The sequence below is a fragment of the Cyprinodon tularosa genome, unplaced genomic scaffold (genome assembly GCF_016077235.1).
Source record: "Cyprinodon tularosa strain WSP-4 unplaced genomic scaffold, ASM1607723v1 ctg725, whole genome shotgun sequence".
Lineage (NCBI taxonomy): Eukaryota > Metazoa > Chordata > Actinopteri > Cyprinodontiformes > Cyprinodontidae > Cyprinodon > Cyprinodon tularosa.
In genome coordinates, this window is record NW_024039480.1 from 287,800 (window position 1) to 307,500 (window position 19,701).

At 38.2% G+C, this 19,701-nt stretch overlaps 1 protein-coding gene across 1 annotated transcript in view; it reads right to left on the reverse strand.

Moving 5' to 3' along the window:
- Positions 1-19,701, reverse strand: part of oca2 (oculocutaneous albinism II) — a 70,000-nt gene that overhangs the window by 46,702 nt on the left and 3,597 nt on the right. Inside the window, exons 7-12 of the mRNA XM_038269236.1 lie at positions 16,939-17,092; positions 8,051-8,122; positions 6,076-6,141; positions 5,681-5,737; positions 482-606; positions 66-204 (exon numbers count right to left, since the gene is read on the reverse strand). Coding sequence (XP_038125164.1) covers positions 66-204; positions 482-606; positions 5,681-5,737; positions 6,076-6,141; positions 8,051-8,122; positions 16,939-17,092 — 613 coding nt within the window. The remainder of the gene's footprint in view (positions 1-65; positions 205-481; positions 607-5,680; positions 5,738-6,075; positions 6,142-8,050; positions 8,123-16,938; positions 17,093-19,701) is intronic.

The window sequence follows — 19,701 nt, forward strand, 5'->3', positions numbered from 1 at the left end:
ACTGAGCTGAGCTGTTTGGGCGCTTCACTGTGTGTTTAAGCTTAGAGAGCTGTGAAAGTGCCTACTTCTCTGCGCAGGCCCTGGTTTGATACTATAATCACATTGGGTGGATCTCCGACAGCTGTGGCGGCCCCTCCGATGTTGGTGAAGATTACTTCTGCAATCAGGACATGTCTGGGGTCTAGATTAAGCACCTCACACAACCTGCAAAATCACACAGAGGCAGAATAGACCTTGATTACATTACATAGGCTAAGGGACAGGAATACAGGGATTTAAAAAGGACATTTGAAGATGAAAGCATAACTCCTAAATATCCACACTATTGCAAAGCTGATAACAAGCTAGGACATGGATATTTGTGCTGAATTGTAGATTGAGCTCAGTTGACCATCCTAAGAATCAGGGCAGCCAGCATGTATTCAAAACAAACCAGTTCAAACATGAGGGAGGATCCTTTTTACTTGTTTCTATGCTCTACCTTATGGTGACAGGGGTGAAAAGCATCATAGTAGTGACGTTATCCAGGAAAGCAGATAGGATTGCAGCAATCAGACACAGGATGATGATCATAGGCCACACCCTTCCTCTAGATAACTGGTAGGCCTACCAAGGAAAAGAAAATATAAAGAATAAGACAAGAATAAAGCAATAAGTGAAGTCATTCAGGATGACTGGATGAATCTAGGATTGTTCCTTGTTATAGTAAATATCATGTTTTTAAGATGAAAAATCACAACAAAGAGAAAGTACAAAAAAGAAAAACATAGTTACATTAAAAACTTTTTTAATTCACCATGACAACAATAACCATTTAAATTCATGTGTATTGTGTGTGTTAATTTGACCTTATGGATGAGGGGGAAGCTGTTATGTTGTGCCATGTCGGATTTTGTTGAGGAAAAACATTTTTTTAATTAAGTTTAAAAAAGACAAATGAACTAAAAACACAAACAAATAGCACAAGTTGGTATATGTGAATGTTACAACCAATAAAATGTGATGTTTAAAAAGATCTCTAAAAAATGCATGATGGGGACATAAATCAAAAAAAGAACAAACAGGAAAATAGATCATTGTTTGATACATTAACTAAATAAAAAAACATGTTAAGGTTGCAGACCCCCCCTGATCTAGCAGAAGAACACTTAATCAATACAGCAAAAGATAAACATGCAGCATCTTCATCTTTAAATCACTGTTAAACTCAAATAGTAAAGAAAAATTTCAACATGGGACATTTATTCAGTATTATAAATGTATTAGGTTAAAACTGTCAATGTTGAATAGCAATATATTTGGTTGCTTTTTAAATGAGTCCGGACATTGAGTACAGCATAAAAATAAAAAAAATGAAAGCTTGTTCTACAGGTGAGGTGTAAGAGTCTAGAAATCAATACTCTCTCGTTATTGATCTATATCTTATAGCTGATTTTTAGGACTATGAGAGGACTTTGGTTTAAGACCCTGAGGTGGAATAAGTCCATTCAACTATTCAATAAAGCAGAAATGTGCTGGTTCCTATTTTTTTTTCTTTTTTTTTTTGCCATAATCTATGCAGATGATGTGATCATCTCAATAGTAAAACTACAGAAGTTGAAAGAGTGAATAGAAGGGGTCCGTAATCCTTTTGTCACGGTGGGGTGGAGGTTTGACATGACCCAAATGCAGGCACAAAAGCTGAAGTGGTTTTGAAGATTTGATTAAAAAAACATGTAACAGAAGCAAAAATCCACATAAAATAAATCTACAAAAATCCCACAATACTGAAAACCAGGAATACTCACAACAAGGGGGAAAAGAAAAAACAACAAACTAGCAAAGAGTGACTGAACAGGAGGAGAATAAATGGGAGAGACAACAAAGACCAGGCTAATTAGCAGATTGGGAGCAGGTGTGAACAGAGGAGGCAAGAAGGGAGCTAGGGAAAAGGAGACTGACACAACAGGGCAAAAAAATAAATATCTAAGAACTCAAATACAATCAAAAGTAACTAGAATACAAGAATAGAAATAAGACCAATGAAATCTCAGAGACAAAACTTGTACAGAACCAAAACCATGACACCTTTAGGAAGCTTAAAGTTCTGGTACATCTATGATGCGTTTCAAGATGCCTACAAGTAGCAAATAATGTATAATAATAACAACTATAATAATAACAGCTTAATATTAACTATAATAATAACATATTTAGAGTTTTTATGGCACTAGTGGCTTGTTTTTCTGACAGTAGGCCAACAGGAAAGGGGGCACGAGAGAAGGGGGAGAGACATGTGGCAAAAGGAACGCAGGCTGGATTCGAACCCTGGTCAGCAGCATAGAGGACCAAGGCCTCCTTGCTAACCACTGCACCACCTACATGCCCCCTCATGGATTTCATGCTTAAAATTTAATTAGTGGAAAACATGAAGGCATCAGTTTTGTCGCAGTTTAGTTCACAGCAAGGGCGTAGGTTTGATTTCAACTTTGGTAGGGACACTATTGGTCTGATGTAATTGGTCCTATGCAAAATTTTTCATGCTCTGTTTTTTATGCTTGACATGAAAATCAGGGTGTATTTTGTTTAAAGCGTTAAGCAGCATTTCTTGCTACATTTGTGAAAAATGTATAAGCACTACACACACTAGATTCTTTTTATCAATGTTTGAAGCGTCATCGGCTCTGATGAATGAGGAATTATGACTTTTTCCACTTTGAAAAGGTTTGCATTTGAAATTACCAGCAACTACAGAAAGTAAATCTGTGCCTATTTAAAAAAATATAGTTTAAATATGTCTGTTATATGTGTATTTATCCTGTTTTTCTTTTGAAGATATACAATTGTGCAGAGGTAAAACCCACACTTATCTTTTAAATATTCTCTCTGTATCATGAAACAAAGCAAAATAATAGATTCAAGGGACACCAAATTAATTTATTGTATAGTTACTCTATTTAACCCATATCATGTATTTTATCTTGGGCTGAAACAATTCATTGGAATAATCGATTATTGAAATGTCAAAAAATTTAGTAATCGATTAATCGTTAACTGGTACAGTGGGGCAAAAAAGTATTTAGTCAGCCACCAATAGTGCAAGTTCTCCCACTTAAAAAGATGAGAGAGGCCGGTAATTTTCATCATAGATATACCTCAACTATGAGAGACAAAATGAGAAAAAAAATCCAGAAAATCACATTGTCTGATTTTTAAAGAATTTATTTGCAAAATATGGTGGAAAATAAGTATTTGGTCAGTTACAAACAAGCAAGATTTCTGGCTCTCACAGACCTGTAACTTCTTCTGTAAGAGGCTCCTCTGTCCTCCACTCGTTACCTTCATTAATGGAACCTGTTTGAACCCGTTATCAGTATAAAAGACCAACAGTCACACTCTAAACTCCACCATGGCCAAAACTAGAGAGCTGTCAAAGGACACCCGAATCAAAATTATAGACCTGCACCAGGCTGGGAAGTCTGAATCTGCAATAGGTAAACAGCTTGGTGTGAAGAAATCAACTGTGGGATCAATTATTAGAAAATGGAAAACATACAAGACCACTGATAATCTTCCTCGATCTGGGGCTCCACGCAAGATCTCACCCCGTGGGGTCAAAATGATCACAAGAACGGTGAGTAAAAATCCCAGAACCACACGGGGGGACATAGTGAATGACCTGCAGAGAGCTGGGACCAAAGTAACAAAGGTTACCATCAGTAACACACTACGCCACCAGGGACTCAAATCCTGCAGTGCCAGACGTGTCCCCCTGCTTAAGCCAGTACATGTCAAGGCCGTTCTCAAGTTTGCTAGAGAGCATTTGGATGATCCAGACGATGACTGGGAGAATATCATATGGTCAGATGAAACCGAAATAGAACTTTTTGGTAAAAACTCTACTCGTCGTGTTTGGAGGAGAGAGAATGCTGAGTTGCATCCAAAGAACACCATACCTACAGTGAAGCATGGGGGTGGAAACATCATGCTTTGGGGCTGTTTTTCTGCTAAGGGACCAGGATGACTGATCCGTGTGAAGGAAAGAATGAATGGGGCCATGTATCGTCAAATTTTGAGTGAAAACCTCCTTCCATCAGCAAGGGCATTGAAGATGAAACGTGGCTGGGTCTTTCAGCATGACAATGATCCCAAACACACCGCCCGGGTAACGAAGGAGTGGCTTCGTAAGAAGCATTTCAAGGTCCTGGAGTGGCCTAGCCAGTCTCCAGATCACAACCCCATAAAAAATCTTTGGCGGGAGTTGAAAGTCCATGTTGCCCAGCGACAGCCCCAGAACATCACTGCTCTAGAGGAGATCTGCATGGAGGAATGGGCCAAAATACCAGCAACAGTGTGTGAAAACCTTGTGAAGACTTACAGAAAACGTTTGATCTCTGTCATTGCCAACAAAGGGTATATAACAAAGTATTGAGATGAACATTTGTTATTGACCAAATACTTATTTTCCACCATATTTTGCAAATAAATTCTTTAAATATCAGACAATGTGATTTTCTGGATTTTTTTTTCTCATTTTGTCTCTCATAGTTGAGGTATATCTATGATGAAAATTACCGGCCTCTCTCATCTTTTTAAGTGGGAGAAATTGCACTATTGGTGGCTGACTAAATACTTTTTTGCCCCACTGTATATAGAGACTCTAAAACATGTCTTTAGCTCACTGAGCGACCCACTAAGAGTAGGAATTATACCAATTCCATTACAATACCATTGTAAAAAAATATATAAACAAAAATGTTTTCGTCTGTCAATATTCTCCATCCCCTCTGCTGCTGCAACAAAGCTGTATTGTAAATTATAAACATGTTATTCACATCTAATTGTTGGTAGGGTCAAGTGGGTCGGTCCGAAATTTTGGTAGGGACATGTCCCTATGGTCCCTATTCAAAACTACGCCCATGGTTCACAGGTGTTAAACTCCAGTCCAAGTTTCAATATCCTGTAATCTGATCAGTCTTTATGGCAACAAAACCTCAAATAAGACCTATAATAAGATGTTTACCAGGACTGTAGAGCTGAGGTGAATGAAGAAGTAATTCAGTCATTTCATTCTTTTTTTAGCTTTAGGGCCACATTTAAAGTTGTGGGACACTGGACTTGGAGGCATGGATTTTGACACCCCCCAGTTCAAGTATATAATTTTTTCAATAGTATTATGGTTAAAGGAAACAATATCTTAACATTTTAAAGTTGTACTGTAAAGGCATTTCAACTTATAGCTTGTAGGTGTGTACCATATCTCACAGTTTTATATACGGTATGTATAGCTTATGTATCCATTAGTGTGTTAAAAAATATACATAAGCATGTTTTCATTTAAAGGTAAAAGATGTACAGACCAACTTAGCAATTTAATTTAATTATTTTTTTTTTGGGTTCATATTCACTAGTCACATGATATCCTGATAGCTTCTTGCTCTGTAGAATCAGAAAATCAATCCTTCTCACACCATGAAGTAAATTGAATCATTGAAATATAAACTCAAAATGCTATGAAAAAAAATCAACAATTAAACTAATTTAACCTATAGTATTTCAGGGGTTTTGCAGTTAAATTAACAGGGTATAAATCCTTTAAATAATACAAAACTACATTTTCAAAGTATTGATTTTCTCGAATGCCAGCAGCAATATATTCATTAACAATATCAATCTACTTATAATTATTCAATGAACTCACCTTCACTGCACAGTAATCAAAGAAGCCAGTCTCTGAAAAAATGGCAACCAGCACCATCTGTGAAGACGAAGGTCACATTGAAAAAAAAATCTAAATGAAAACACATGTCACCTTTATTTATTTCTTTATGTAGTCACTGCTGTTGATCAAATGAAGCAAACTTAAAATGTAGATGTCAACATATACAGTATGGTAACACACATGCCAGGAGCAGAGGAAACACTTTAGCATGAATTGTGTGGTAGCAAATGGATTCCATTTCAAATTAAATCCCGATTATTCTAAAAGAATGGAAGTCATTTCTTAACTCAGATGAGTTAAGGGGAACATTTTCCAAAGTCTCAAAAACTCCTTTTTATGTAAAAAAAAAAAAAAACACGTGAGGAGCATCTCACCATGCCAAATAGAAGAGCCAGTGTCTCATAGTCGATCCACTCCACCACAGTAACCAGACTGGGTCTCTGTGAAAGACGAACGCACTAAAGATTATTAAGTCCTATCAAAACATTTTACTGAGAGAAAAAAAGCAAAACTTTTCAATTAATGTTGCACCGATAACAGAATCGGCCGGGGCCCTGATTCAGCACTAAAATGGTGGTATCAGTATCGGTGAGAACCAACAAATAGAGTATCGATACCATTTCGAGAGCCAAAAGTTTATTCAAGTATTGTCACCCATTCCAGGTAGGCAACAAAAAGTTCTACTGGATTCACTTTGTATTTGTCTTTTTCCTGCTTCACAAAGGTAGGCAGCAGCGTGACAAAGCCATGATGGCAATTATTTTACATCCAAGTAGTATGCAGTTCTTCATATATACACACACACATTAATTTGTAACAGATGGTATCGGCCAATACTGCACAGCCAGGTATCAGGTGTCGGGATCCGGGCCAAAAAATGGCACCGCCGCAACACAAATTTTAACAAATCAGCATCAGATATGTCAATAAATATCACACAATTTCCTATAGCAGGAGTGTTCTGGCACAACAGTATGGGTGCTTAATTAATGAGAAACTTATTTGGTTGCTTTTGTGTTGTTATGTAGACGACATTCAATTGCTCTGTCCTAAGTGCATGAGCACACCCTAATACAATAAGATGAATCAATTAGAAAGGTCAGGCTCCTTTTGTTTAGAACCAGTTCAGGCTTTCATTTTGCAACAGTGCAGACAAAGCATCTGCATGGAAGAGTAATGTAATTGGTTAATTGCTGCAACATATCTGTGGCAGTTATGCTGGTTCTATATCACTGTAACATACTGTACGCATATATATGGAATTTCTATGGAATGAAGAAATTCAATGGAAGCCTTAGTTTGTAGCTAGCTTGCAAAGGCAGATAAACAATGCAAGGATGGGGGGTATTGAAGCTTAAGGAAAAATGCAGAAATTGAATGTGGTCACATTTAAATTCCGCTGCTTTGGATGTCATCAGCCCATTATATGGCTGTGATTAGCGGTTATCAGTCCCATAGAATGGCTTCAGATTGTGTCTCCTACCTAATAGTGGGATCAGTAGGTTGTTATCACCGGATTAATCCTTATGCTGAGGTCATTTTTGTTTGCTACCCACGTCATTGACTGAGGTGCATTTGAGTACTTTGAACATAATGATAGTAGTTCTTCATCTATTGTATATGAATTGATCTGCATGTCACTCATATCAAAAAAGCATAAACAAAATATCTCATATCCCATCAATTGAGTTCTTTTAAACACCACACTAAAATGATATTACTGAGACTTTTGGAATACATTCTAATTAAAGCTTTAAAATGCAGATTTAAAAAAAGTTAATATATTGTAAATAAGGTAGATTAGAAGTATAAAGTATGAAAATTGTAAATAATAATGCTATCTATAATAGGTTGCATATTATTAGCGATAGGAAACCTATGGTAGAGATGGCACAATCTGAAGCCTTTATTTGAGACTGATAAATGCTAATAACACTCATTTAATGGTTGATCACATCTGAAATGGGTGTAAAGTTTTAGATCATGATAGAAAAACACATTTTATCTCAGATTGACTTCTAAATAAAATGTTGTTTTCATAACTTAGATAATCAGGACATATGTTCCTCATTAAATTTCAGCTGTAATAGGGAATAGGGAAAATAAAGTATAAAGTTGTTTAAAATAATATCATTTAAACAATGAAGGCTTTTGCTCCTTTGTTTAAGGACGATATATTATTTGTTTAGTTTTAACACCACATTACAAAGGTTTACCCCAGCGGACAATATGTCATGTGAGGTAAAAACGGTAATGATTGTTGTATAATTATTTGGCACCAATCAGATTTTAACCTTAACAGGTTTTAGGTCATACTACCTTAACAGATGAGAAAATGAGGACACTTACATTACCAATGATGGCCAACGCTGCTATGGCTGCTAAGGATCCCAACATGGCTGCCAGAGTGCGATGCACAATCTGAAAATTGGAAACATCCACAACTTAACGCTGGTTTTTGAACTTCAAACATTGTGAACAGTTTACCAATGGGAACATATTTTAATAAGTGGCCATGCACCATCTCTGCCTAAAAATGTTGCCTAAAAATGTTGTTTGCTCAAATGAAATTTGGTTCATTGGTTGACATAAAAAAATATAGCCTACAACCTCCTATTGCTTATTTTCCAGAATATGTTGCAGTCAATGGGGGTTAAGCATCTCCTTTATGTTATGAACATTTTAAAGTACGAAATGACAAATTCAATTTTCTGATATTGGAAGTGAAGTTTTCATGACATTTTATTTTCTTAGGATTTTGCTAGATCACATGTTGACTTTAAATTTATATTGAAAACAACCTAATAGGTTTTATTAATGAGATTAAAACACTGTTTGTAATAAGATTTAAGATCTATATTTAGATATGAGATGTATAATTAGATTTAGATTTAACATTAAAACAGACACATGTTTGGATGGAGATTTAACATTGAAATTAAAGATATATATATATATTTAGATCTCGAACATATATTTAGATTTAACATTTAGATTAAAGATTTGAAATATATATATATATATATATAGATCTAAGATGTTTATTTAGATTTAAGATTTAAATTTAAGATTTCGTTTACAGATATTGATTTAAATAAAAATATAAAATTTACATACAGATATAACATTCATATATAGATATTGGATGTAGAAATAAATTTATAATATATAATATATAATATACTATTTAGATATAGGTTTTAAAATGTTATATTGGGTTGAAGAGAGTTTGGCAATTTAAAGAAATTTGACAACTGAACCAAAAGAACACAAACTAAATTTACACAGCATCATATAAGCCTATTTTTTTACAAGATTATATTTGTATACCTTTGACATCAAACCAGTCATCACTAACAAAATGTCTAAGCTATTTGACTTAAATACTGTGTTTGAGCAACTGGTCACAGTGAGGAAAAAACAGGAGATATAACCCAGATAAAATGGAAACAGTTTTAGTACTTATTAAACATTTAGATCAGTAAATATTGTAAATTTATAGCATTTATGGTTGCATGTACCAACAGTAAATATGGTCAAAATATTGCTGGCTTCTAGTAAGGGATATTTTATTGGTTTGGCTGACAGTGTGTTTGTAAATCCTGCTACTGAAGTATTTTATGTTTTTTTATTCTTACTGTGATATAATTTATATTGTATAGGTTAATATTTATGTCTTCCTGCTGGCAATATTCCCTGTGACCCAGGGAATATTACTTTATCTGTTTCAATTTCCCCACATGCATATTGCATCTCAGTGTTTCAGACATCCTCAGTAAAGGAACCACTTTACTTTAGGAGCATTAAGTTCACACCAAGTAAATCCTGATCATTATCAGGCTGTAATAGAAGTCAGTTAGTTTTTGAACATCAAGGACAAACAGAAACAGAATATTGCTTTTCAAAGTCATCTAGCTTGAACAGGTTCTATCAAGACAGCCATTGAAGCAGAATACATCAAATGATTAAGCATGTGGATGGTAAAGAATGGCTGCAAAGTAGTAAGCTAAATGATCTCTTTATTTCAATGCTGATATAATCCTCATTATTTTTTTCAAAGAGGAAAGATCTGTCACTTTTAGATATTAAAAGATTAACAGCATATATTAGCTTGTTTTGTACAGCAAAACTGTCGTCCATTTCTGTCTTCTTTTGGTTTTTTACATGTTTTTATATATTGTTTGAACCCTTACGAAGTTTTATTACAAACATAAAGTCATATAAAAAAGTTTGGGGACCCCTATTAATCTTCATTATTTTTATTTCTAAGTATTTGGGGGCTTGCAGCACATATTTCAGTTTGATATCTAATAACTGACGGACACGGTAATGTTTATCTATTGAATTGAAGTTTATTGGACTAAAAGAAAATGTGCAATATGCATTAAAACAAAGCTTGACAGGTGCAAAACTTTGGGTACCCTAATCATTTTATTGGTTTGAATACCCTTAACTACTTTTCACTGACTTACTGAAGTACAAAATTGGTTTGGTAACTTCATTAAGATTTAAACTTCATAGCCGGGTGTATCCAATCATGATAACATGTATTTAAGGTGGCCAGTTGCAAGTTGTTCTTCTGTTTGAATCTCCAATGAAGATTCATCATGGGCGCCTCAAAAAAAACTCTCAAATGATCCGAAAATAAACATTGTTCAACATAGTCGTTCTGGGGAAGGATACAAAAAGTTGTTCAAGAGATTTAAACTGTCAGTTTCCATTGTGAGGAACATTGTAAGGAAATGGAAGACCACATGGACAGTTCTTAATAAGCCCAGACGTTGCAGGCCAAGAAACATATCAGAGAGGCAGAGAAGAGGAATGGTGAGAATGGTCAAGGAGAACCCACAGACCAGCTCCAACCCACAGACCAGCTCCAACCCACAGACCACCTCCAACCCACAGACCAGCTCCAACCCACAGACTACCTGCAAAGACCTGAAGCATCATCTTGCTCTTACAGAAGCCTTTTCTGCAAGCACGCCACAAACAGAATCGCTATTATGCAAAAGGACATTTGGACAAGCCAGCTTCATTATGGAATAAGGTCCTGTGGACTGATGAAACAAAGATTGAGTTGTTTGGTCACAAAAAAGGCGTTATGCATGGCTGCAAAAAAATAGCGTTCCAAGAAAAACACTTGCTACCCACTGTAAAATTAGGGGGAGGTTCAATCATGCTTTGAGGCTGCGTTGCCAACGCTGGCACTGGGAATCTTGTTAAAGTTTATGGTCGCATGGATTCCATTCAATATCAGCAGATTATTGAGAATAATGTTAAAGAATCAGTTATGAAGTTGAAGTTACCCTAAGGATGGATATTTCAGCAGGACAATGATCCAAAACACCACTAATCTACTCAGGCATTCATGCAGAGGAACAATTCCAATGTTCTGGAATGGCCATCCCAATCCCCAGACCTGAATATCATTGAACATCTGTGGGATGATGTGAAGCAGGCTGTCCATGCTCAGCAACCATCAAACTTAACTTAACTGGAATTGTTTTACAAAGAAGAATTGTGAGAAATCTCTTCATCCAGGATCCAGGAACTCATTCAAAGCTTCAGGAAGCCACTTGAGGCTGTTGTTTTTGCAAAAAGAGGAGATACTAAATATTAATGTCTCTTTTTGTGCTGAGGTGCCCATATTTTTACACCTTTCAAATTTAGTTTTAATGCATACTGCACATTTTCTGTTAGTCCAATAAACCTCAATTCAATACTGAAATATTACCGTTTCCATCAGTTATTGGATATATCAAACTGAAATAGCTGTTGCAAACACCCAAATATTTAGAAATAAAAAAAATGAAGATTAATAGGAGTGCCCAAACTTTGTCATTATATATATATATATATATATATATATATATATATATATATATATATATATATATATATATATATATATATATACACTCACCGGTCACTTTATTAGGTACCCCATGCAAGTAACGAGTTGGACCCCCTTTTGCCTGCAGAACTGCCTCAATTCTTGGTGGCATAGATTCAACAAGGTGCTGGAAGCATTCCTCAGGGAGTTTGGTCCATATTGACATGATGGCATCACACAGTTGCCGCAGAATTGTCGGCTGCACATCCATGATGCGAATCTCCCGTTCCACCACATCCCAAAGATGCTCTATTGGATTGAGATCTGGTGACTGTGGAGGCCATTTGAGTACAGTGAACTCATTGTCATGTTCAAGAAACCAGTCTGAGATGATTGCAGCTTTATGACATGGCGCATTATCCTGCTGAAAGTAGCCATCAGAAGTTGGGTACATTGTGGTCATAAAGGGATGGACATGGTCAGCAACAATACTCAGGTAGGCTGTGGAGTTGCAACAATGCTCAATTGGTACCAAGGGGCCCAAAGAGTGCCAAGAAAATATTCCCCACACCATGACACCACCACCACCAGCCTGAACCGTTGATACAAGGCAGGATGGATCCATGCTTTCATGTTGTAGACGCCAAATTCTGACCCTACCATCCGAATGTCGCAGCAGAAATCGAGACTCATCAGACCAGGCAACGTTTTTCCAATCTTCTATTGTCCAATTTCGATGAGCTTGTGCAAATTGTAGCCTCAGTTTCCTGTTCTTAGCTGAAAGGAGTGGCACCTGGTGTGGTCTTCTGCTGCTGTAGCCCATCTGCCTCAAAGTTCGACGTACTGTGCGTTCAGAGATGCTCTTCTGCCCACCTTGGTTGTAACGGGTGGTTATTTGAGTCACTGTTGCCCTTCTATCAGCTCCAACCAGTCTGGCCATTCTCCTCTGACCTCTGGCATCAACAAGGCATTTCCGCCCACAGAACTGCCGCTCACTGGATGTTTTTTCTTTTTCGGACCATTCTCTGTAAACCCTAGAGATGGTTGTGTGTGAAAATCCCAGTAGATCAGCAGTTTCTGAAATACTCAGACCAGCCCTTCTGGCACCAACAATCATGCCACGTTCAAAGTCACTCAAATCACCTTTCTTCCCCATACTGATGCTCGGTTTGAACTGCAGGAGATTGTCTTGACCATGTCTACATGCCTAAATGCACTGAGTTGCCACCATGCGATTGGCTGCTTAGAAATTAAGTGTTAACTAGCAGTTGGACAGGTGTACCTAATAAAGTGACCGGTGAGTGTATATATATATATATACACTCACCGGCCACTATATTAGGTACCCCATGCTAGTAACGGGTTGGACCCCCTTTTGCCTTCAGAACTGCCTCAATTCTTCGTGGCATAGATTCAACAAGGTGCTGGAAGCACTCCTCAGGGAGTTTGGTCCATATTGACATGATGGCATCACACAGTTGCCGCAGATTTGTCGGCTGCACATCCATGATGCGAATCTCCCGTTCCACCACATTCCAAAGATGCTCTATTGGATTGAGATCTGGTGACTGTGGAGGCCATTTGAGTACAGTGAACTCATTGCCATGTTCAAGAAACCAGTCTGAGATGATTCCAGCTTTATGACATGGCGCATTATCCTGCTGAAAGTAGCCATCAGAAGTTGGGTACATTGTGGTCATAAAGGGATGGACATGGTCAGCAACAATACTCAGGTAGGCTGTGGTGTTGCAACAATGCTCAATTGGTACCAAGGGGCCCAAAGAGTGCCAAGAAAATATTCCCCACACCATGACACCACCACCACCAGCCTGAACCGTTGATACAAGGCAGGTTGGATTCATGCTTTCATGTTGTAGACGCCAAATTCTGACCCTACCATCCGAATGTCGCAGCAGAAATCGAGACTCATCAGACCAGGCAACGTTTTTCCAATCTTCTATTGTCCAATTTCAATGAGCTTGTGCAAATTGTAGCCTCAGTTTCCTGTTCTTAGCTGAAAGGAGTGGCACCCGGTGTGGTCTTCTGCTGCTGTAGCCCATCTGCCTCAAAGATCGAAGTACTGTGCGTTCAGAGATGCTCTTCTGCCCACCTTGGTTGTAACGGATGGTTATTTGAGTCACTGTTGCCCTTCTATCAGCTCGAACCAGTCTGGCCATTCTCCTCTGACCTCTGGCATCAACAAGGCATTTCCGCCCACAGAACTGCCGCTCACTGGATGTTTTTTCTTTTTCGGACCATTCTCTGTAAACCCTAGAGATGGTTGTGCGTGAAAATCCCAGTAGATCAGCAGTTTCTGAAATACTCTGACCAGCGCTTCTGGCACCAACAATCATGCCACGTTCAAAGTCACTCAAATCACCTTTCTTCCCCATACTGATGCTTGGTTTGAACTGCAGGAGATTGTCTTGACCATGTCTACATGCCTAAATGCACTGAGTTGCCGCCATGTGATTGGCTGCTTAGAAATGAAGTGTTAACGAGCAGTTGGACAGGTGTACCTAATAAAGTGGCCGGTGAGTGTATATATATATATATATATATATATATATATATATATATATATATAATTCCTTGTAGAATAATTTCAGCAAACTTAATGCAATAATGAATCTTTTAACTGTAGAAGTGTGCCACCTTATCAAATGAAGAGAAAGCCTTTTTTATTAAAATTAATATAGCACAGGCGAATGGCACAGAACATTCATATTACTCTCATTAGAAATCTGAATTATCTTAACCATAATATCCATAGTCTTTAATCAATCCAGGCTATATTATTGATAATAATCTGTAGACTGTCTGAAATAGATCAGTTGAAATAATAAGCGAGGAGAAGAAGAACAAAGGCTCCTCTCTTTGTCTGGTCAGGAAAGATAAATGGAAATTGGGCTCTTTAAATTGGCCTTCTATGAAAGTTTCCATGGAGAACCCAGTTAGTATCCAATCTGGGATACTGTATTTGTTCTGACATAACAATGTCCTGAATGATAAAACATATAAGCTCTGTCTCATTACGAAGTTTGTGACCGGTCCTCTTCAGGCAATGGAAAAAAGCTAATTCTTTAGTCTTAGACAAACTGATACAGATTATACAGGCAAAGCTTGATCAAATCCGACAGCCATCGGCACTAAAGAAAGAAAGAAATGATACCAAAGACTTTCAACGATAGCCTCTGACAGTGAAAGTGACATTAGCACCGATGGCATCTGTGCAGTCCATAACTTTGCTGTCACCTTTCAAGATGTTCTTTTCCTGGAACAGCTGTGTGAGTTTATGTCTCATCAGGATCAGAGAGATCAGCTTTTTTAATTACTTCTAATTGCGGATGGCCAATGAAGACGAATAACTTATGTGTACCTGTGGAACTCTAAGGGTCAGATCTGCTATCTGAAGTAGAAAAAGCTGAATTCCTTGTGCAATCAATGGGTGCATTGCAGGTGACCTAAGGCTACGTTCACCGTGCAGGCCTTGATGCTCAATTCCGATTTTTTTTTTGTGAAATCCATTTTTTTAGAGTTGCACTTCACATTTCCAAATATATGCGACTTGTATGCACTCTCCTGTGTGAACTCCAGTCATACAACGCAAGTGTTCAGCATGCGCACTAGAGGACGCAATGACATCACAGGCCTTAGTTGTTGTTTTTCTTGCCGCTTCTTCATAGCAAGACCCAGAATAGTGACCTTTGTCTGTATTAATGGTGTTCAGGTCGGGTGAATGCGACCTGTGTGTGAACGGCCAGGTCGCATTTGTCAGATCAGATTTGTATCGAAGTCAGGAACACATAGCCAAATGGCATGGGTCACTTTGGAAAAAATCGGATCTGTGTTGTTCAGGCAGCCATGAAAAGATCAGATAAAGGTCGCATATAGGCCAAAAAATCGGATCACTTCAGGCTGCAGTGTGAACGCTGAAAGTTGAAAACAAGGGAATGAGGATTTTGCATGTGTTACTGCCTGTCACTGTGATTTGGTGTATTTTGAACATTCCAAAAGCATTTGCTATTTGCAGCAGCACTGCACACAGATGGAAGGTATGGTCAGTATATGGTATATATCAGTATATTGTAAAAATGGTAAATAACTTGTACTTATAGCACTTTTTTTTTTCAAATCAGGAGACTTGAACAAAACACTTTACACTACATTCATTCATTTATCCATGCAAGCACACACTCACACAATGAGAATGGCAAACTACATTGTAGCACCAGCCACCCTGGCAGCCACTGACTGCAGCAAGGCTGCCGTACACTGGCGCCACAGGGCCCACTGACCACCATCAGTAGGCAATGATGGTGAAGTGTCTTGCCCAAGGACAAAACAACACTGAAACTCCTGCATCCAACTGTCGCCCCTTGTATAAGGAATAGATGCAGGCAGGGCATGACCTCTGAAAAGACCTCTGTTTGGGTGAAATGAAATTAATAAACAAAATACACATGACTTTGATACACATGCATGGCTGAGTAGTTCTGACATCTGGATTTTCCAAAAATACAAACCAATCGAGACCATTTTCTTTTCTTTTATTGAAGACAATCTTAGATATTTTATTTTATTAATTATTAATAAAATATTATTATTATATTATTATATTAATTAAGTTTACACCAAGCAGGTGTAAATGTAATAAATAATGGCCTTTCAGCTCATACTACAGCAGATTTTACTGTAATAGCGTATTGAAATTTATGTTCAATCAGTTGGTTTATTTTAAAAGTGCACACATAGTTAATTTGTAATAAACAGTAATAATAAAGGATATTTCCTTACTATTATATCATAAAAAAAAAGCATAGTAGACATTGCTCTGCAATGAATGCCACTCTGTTTTGTGCTGTACACTTATTTTGCGAAAGGCATAGAAAATACCTCCCACTGTGAAGAAGACATTTCCTTGGTAAAACGCTTGTGAATTGAGTAGACTGTGAACAAGCTTTCTGATCTATAAAGCATGGAGGAGATATTTTTATTTCCCATAAGGCTTATGATGTAATCTTAAAAAACTGCTTTATCTGAAATTGCTTATACATAGATTCATATATGAATCTATAGGTATTTTTCCAGTAAATAAAGACCATTTATCCAAACGCCTGAAAAGCTTAAGGGGTGCAGGAACATCATGTAAGCAGTGCAGGTGTATTCAGCACATCATTAGTTGAATTAAGATAACAGAAAGAACAATCAGTTATGCCCAATCTGCACATGAAGAACAGCAGGTGTCCCAGCAGACAAGGCCTCATAGGACCACAGGTGTCTTGCTACAGGTTCTGTGGTTTATTTTTTTGTGTTGTAAATGCTTTATGATGACATTTTACAAACTGCGCCGCAGACAGTGGATGAAAACCTCTTCATCACTGCAGCATAGCAGGCCATTTACCTCAAAGATGATGAGAACGTAGACCCCGGCCAGGATGATTCCAGCAATAGCCACCTGCGTCTCCTTCGTAACATAGAGCGATTGGTGGGTCATGGACAGAGGCACAACGCCATTATCCTGCAGGAAGGCCTGAATTGTGATGACGATAGGGTCACTGACAAATGAAACAGCACAAGATGATGGGGGATTAGTTTCCTTCATTGTATTCTTTCAGAACTGGGGCTGCAGGTTGTTTTTCAGTGGGATGCAATGTTATGAGCAAATATGCAGCAACTTGAATAATGTCAGTTTGTGATCATGTTTAAACATCACCTCTGCAAACAGAGAAAGGGTCTATTTTATTAGGTCTGCATTCAAATGTCAAAACTTAGTGCTTTGCAAATACATAATTTTTTTTTTCTGGATTTTAATAGGCTATCAAAAAGTTACACATAATTGTCCCGTGAAAAAGTGTTAAGTCATTTGTACAATTTCTCTCAAAAATTCTCAATGATTAGTATTTCTACTCAAGCTATCTCTCTCCTATGTTTAATGACTACAGTTCCTGCCCATTCTTCTTCTTCTATAGAACATGTTAAGCTTGGAAACACTGAATAAAGTTTTTTGCACGCCTTTAAAGAAAGTTTATTTCAGAGATTGAGAACTACATTCATCTTCCCATCAGTTCAGACCAGCTTCCAAGGTGTCAGGGCCAGATCAGTTCTGTGGGATTCTGCAGAACCTTTTCAAACTTAGCCTGCTGCAGAAAAGGTTTCAGTGTTGTGGACAACATCTCGCCTTGTTAAAGTAAAAAAAAAATTCTTCAATCACTTCTCAATAGTGATGAACCTCTTACGCAAACATCAAGATGAAGGTCCTTTAAAGATTTCCTTTGACTTGCCTACATACAAGCAACTATTGGGACTCCTTTCAGTTTGCATAAAGCCACAGAGTTTGCTGAAAATGCCATTACATTCCTTCTTCAACAAACCCACTGTCATTTAGAGAAGGCAGACAGCACCGTGATGATAATTTCTTTGATTTCTCCAGTGCATTTAATACTTTTCAGTCTGATTTACACACTTGGGCAAGAACTATAGAGGTCTTAGTTAAAGGTAGTCAGTAACACTGGAGCACCACAGAGGACAGTACTCTCACTATTCCTTTTTACTATGTACCAGACAGAGTCCTGTCATTTGCAGAAATTCTCAGATGACTCTGCAGTCATTGGGTGCATCAGAGATGGACAAGTTGCTGAATACAGGGAGCTGGTGAACCGCTTTGCTAAATAGAATTAAAACAATACTCTTTGATGTGAATAAAAAAGGGGATACAATTGCATATTTGAAGACGAACAAAAATTTAAGTGGACGAGAATGAATTTCCTGCTGTTGATTTGGACAATCAACTCTCAGTGATGGGAGTAACCGCGTCACCTTTTTTAGTAACGAGTAATCTAACTAATTACTTTGACTGTAACTATAACGGTTACCATTGCACATTACTCAGGTCGCACAATTAACCTTTTTTTCATGAAAGGACTTGTGCCCACCTTGTCATGAGAGAGGGGAGGATGAGATTGGCTGATGTATAGTGAGATTACGTCTGTCAGTTGGGTAGGTGGATGTTTCCACTGGCGGATGTTAACGTACAGCACACACAGAGAGATGGAGAGTGAGGAGGACTCCAGCAGCAAAACAGCGTTTTCCAGATAGAAATACCGGTGTCGAGCTGCGTTTTCCCATTAAATACGGTTTCCCCTGCATCTCCGCACAGCGCAGACAGCACAATTCACCGCGCAAGCAACAGGAAACGCGCATGCTCGCTAAAGGCTAAAGGCATGCAGCGGAACTATGGAGAGCGTGAACGATCAAATGTTAGCCTATATGGAGAAAGGGAGAAATCTGGATGGATGGATGGATGGATGGATGGATGGATGGATGGATGGATGGATGGATGGATGGATGGATGGATGGATGGATGGATGGATGGATGGATGGATGGATGGATGGATGGATGGATGGATGGATGGATGGAGTTGTCCTCAGAAAGGGACAGAGCAGACTTTACTTCATAAGGAAGCTTCTGTCCTTCGGTCATTTCAGCAAGATGCTGCTTATGTTATTCATCCATCCATTTTCTCCCACTTAGTCCTGTCAGGGTCGTGGTGGGGCTGGTGCCTAACTTTGGCAGGCGAGAGGCGAGGTACGCCCTGGACATGTTGCTGGTCTTTACCCCCAGACGTCATTGTCTTTATTTGATTTTAAGAGTAGAGTAAGAAAACATTCTATCCATTTACATATCTGACCAGAAAACTGTCACCTAAATTCTTGTTCATTCTGTCATCTTAATGGCTTGTTGCAAATTGATGCTCGCTTTTTTCATGATCTTGGTGCTGATAACTGATCTGATTACTCATTTCATTTACCTGCTTAGCTCCGCCCAGTTTCTCATTACCGTTCATCTGTTCCACCTGCTCTAGCCTCTACTTAACCAGCCCTCAACCAGTTATCAGTGCCAAATTATTCGACTCTGTGGCTGGTGTGCTCTAGCATACCCAAGTGTTTCTAAATGCCTGATCCTGACCTGTTCTGCCTCTGGACCTCTGAGCCTGACCTGTCTTTGGACTTCTGCTGGATTTCTGCCTGTGTACCAAACCTGGAACCGATTCCTGACTCTGTTCTGCGTTTCTCTTCGGTACCTCTTTGGATCTCTGATCTACTGGCTCTAAATCCTGGGCACGTTCTCGACACCAGCTTTTGCTTCGTCCTGTGGATTATCCTA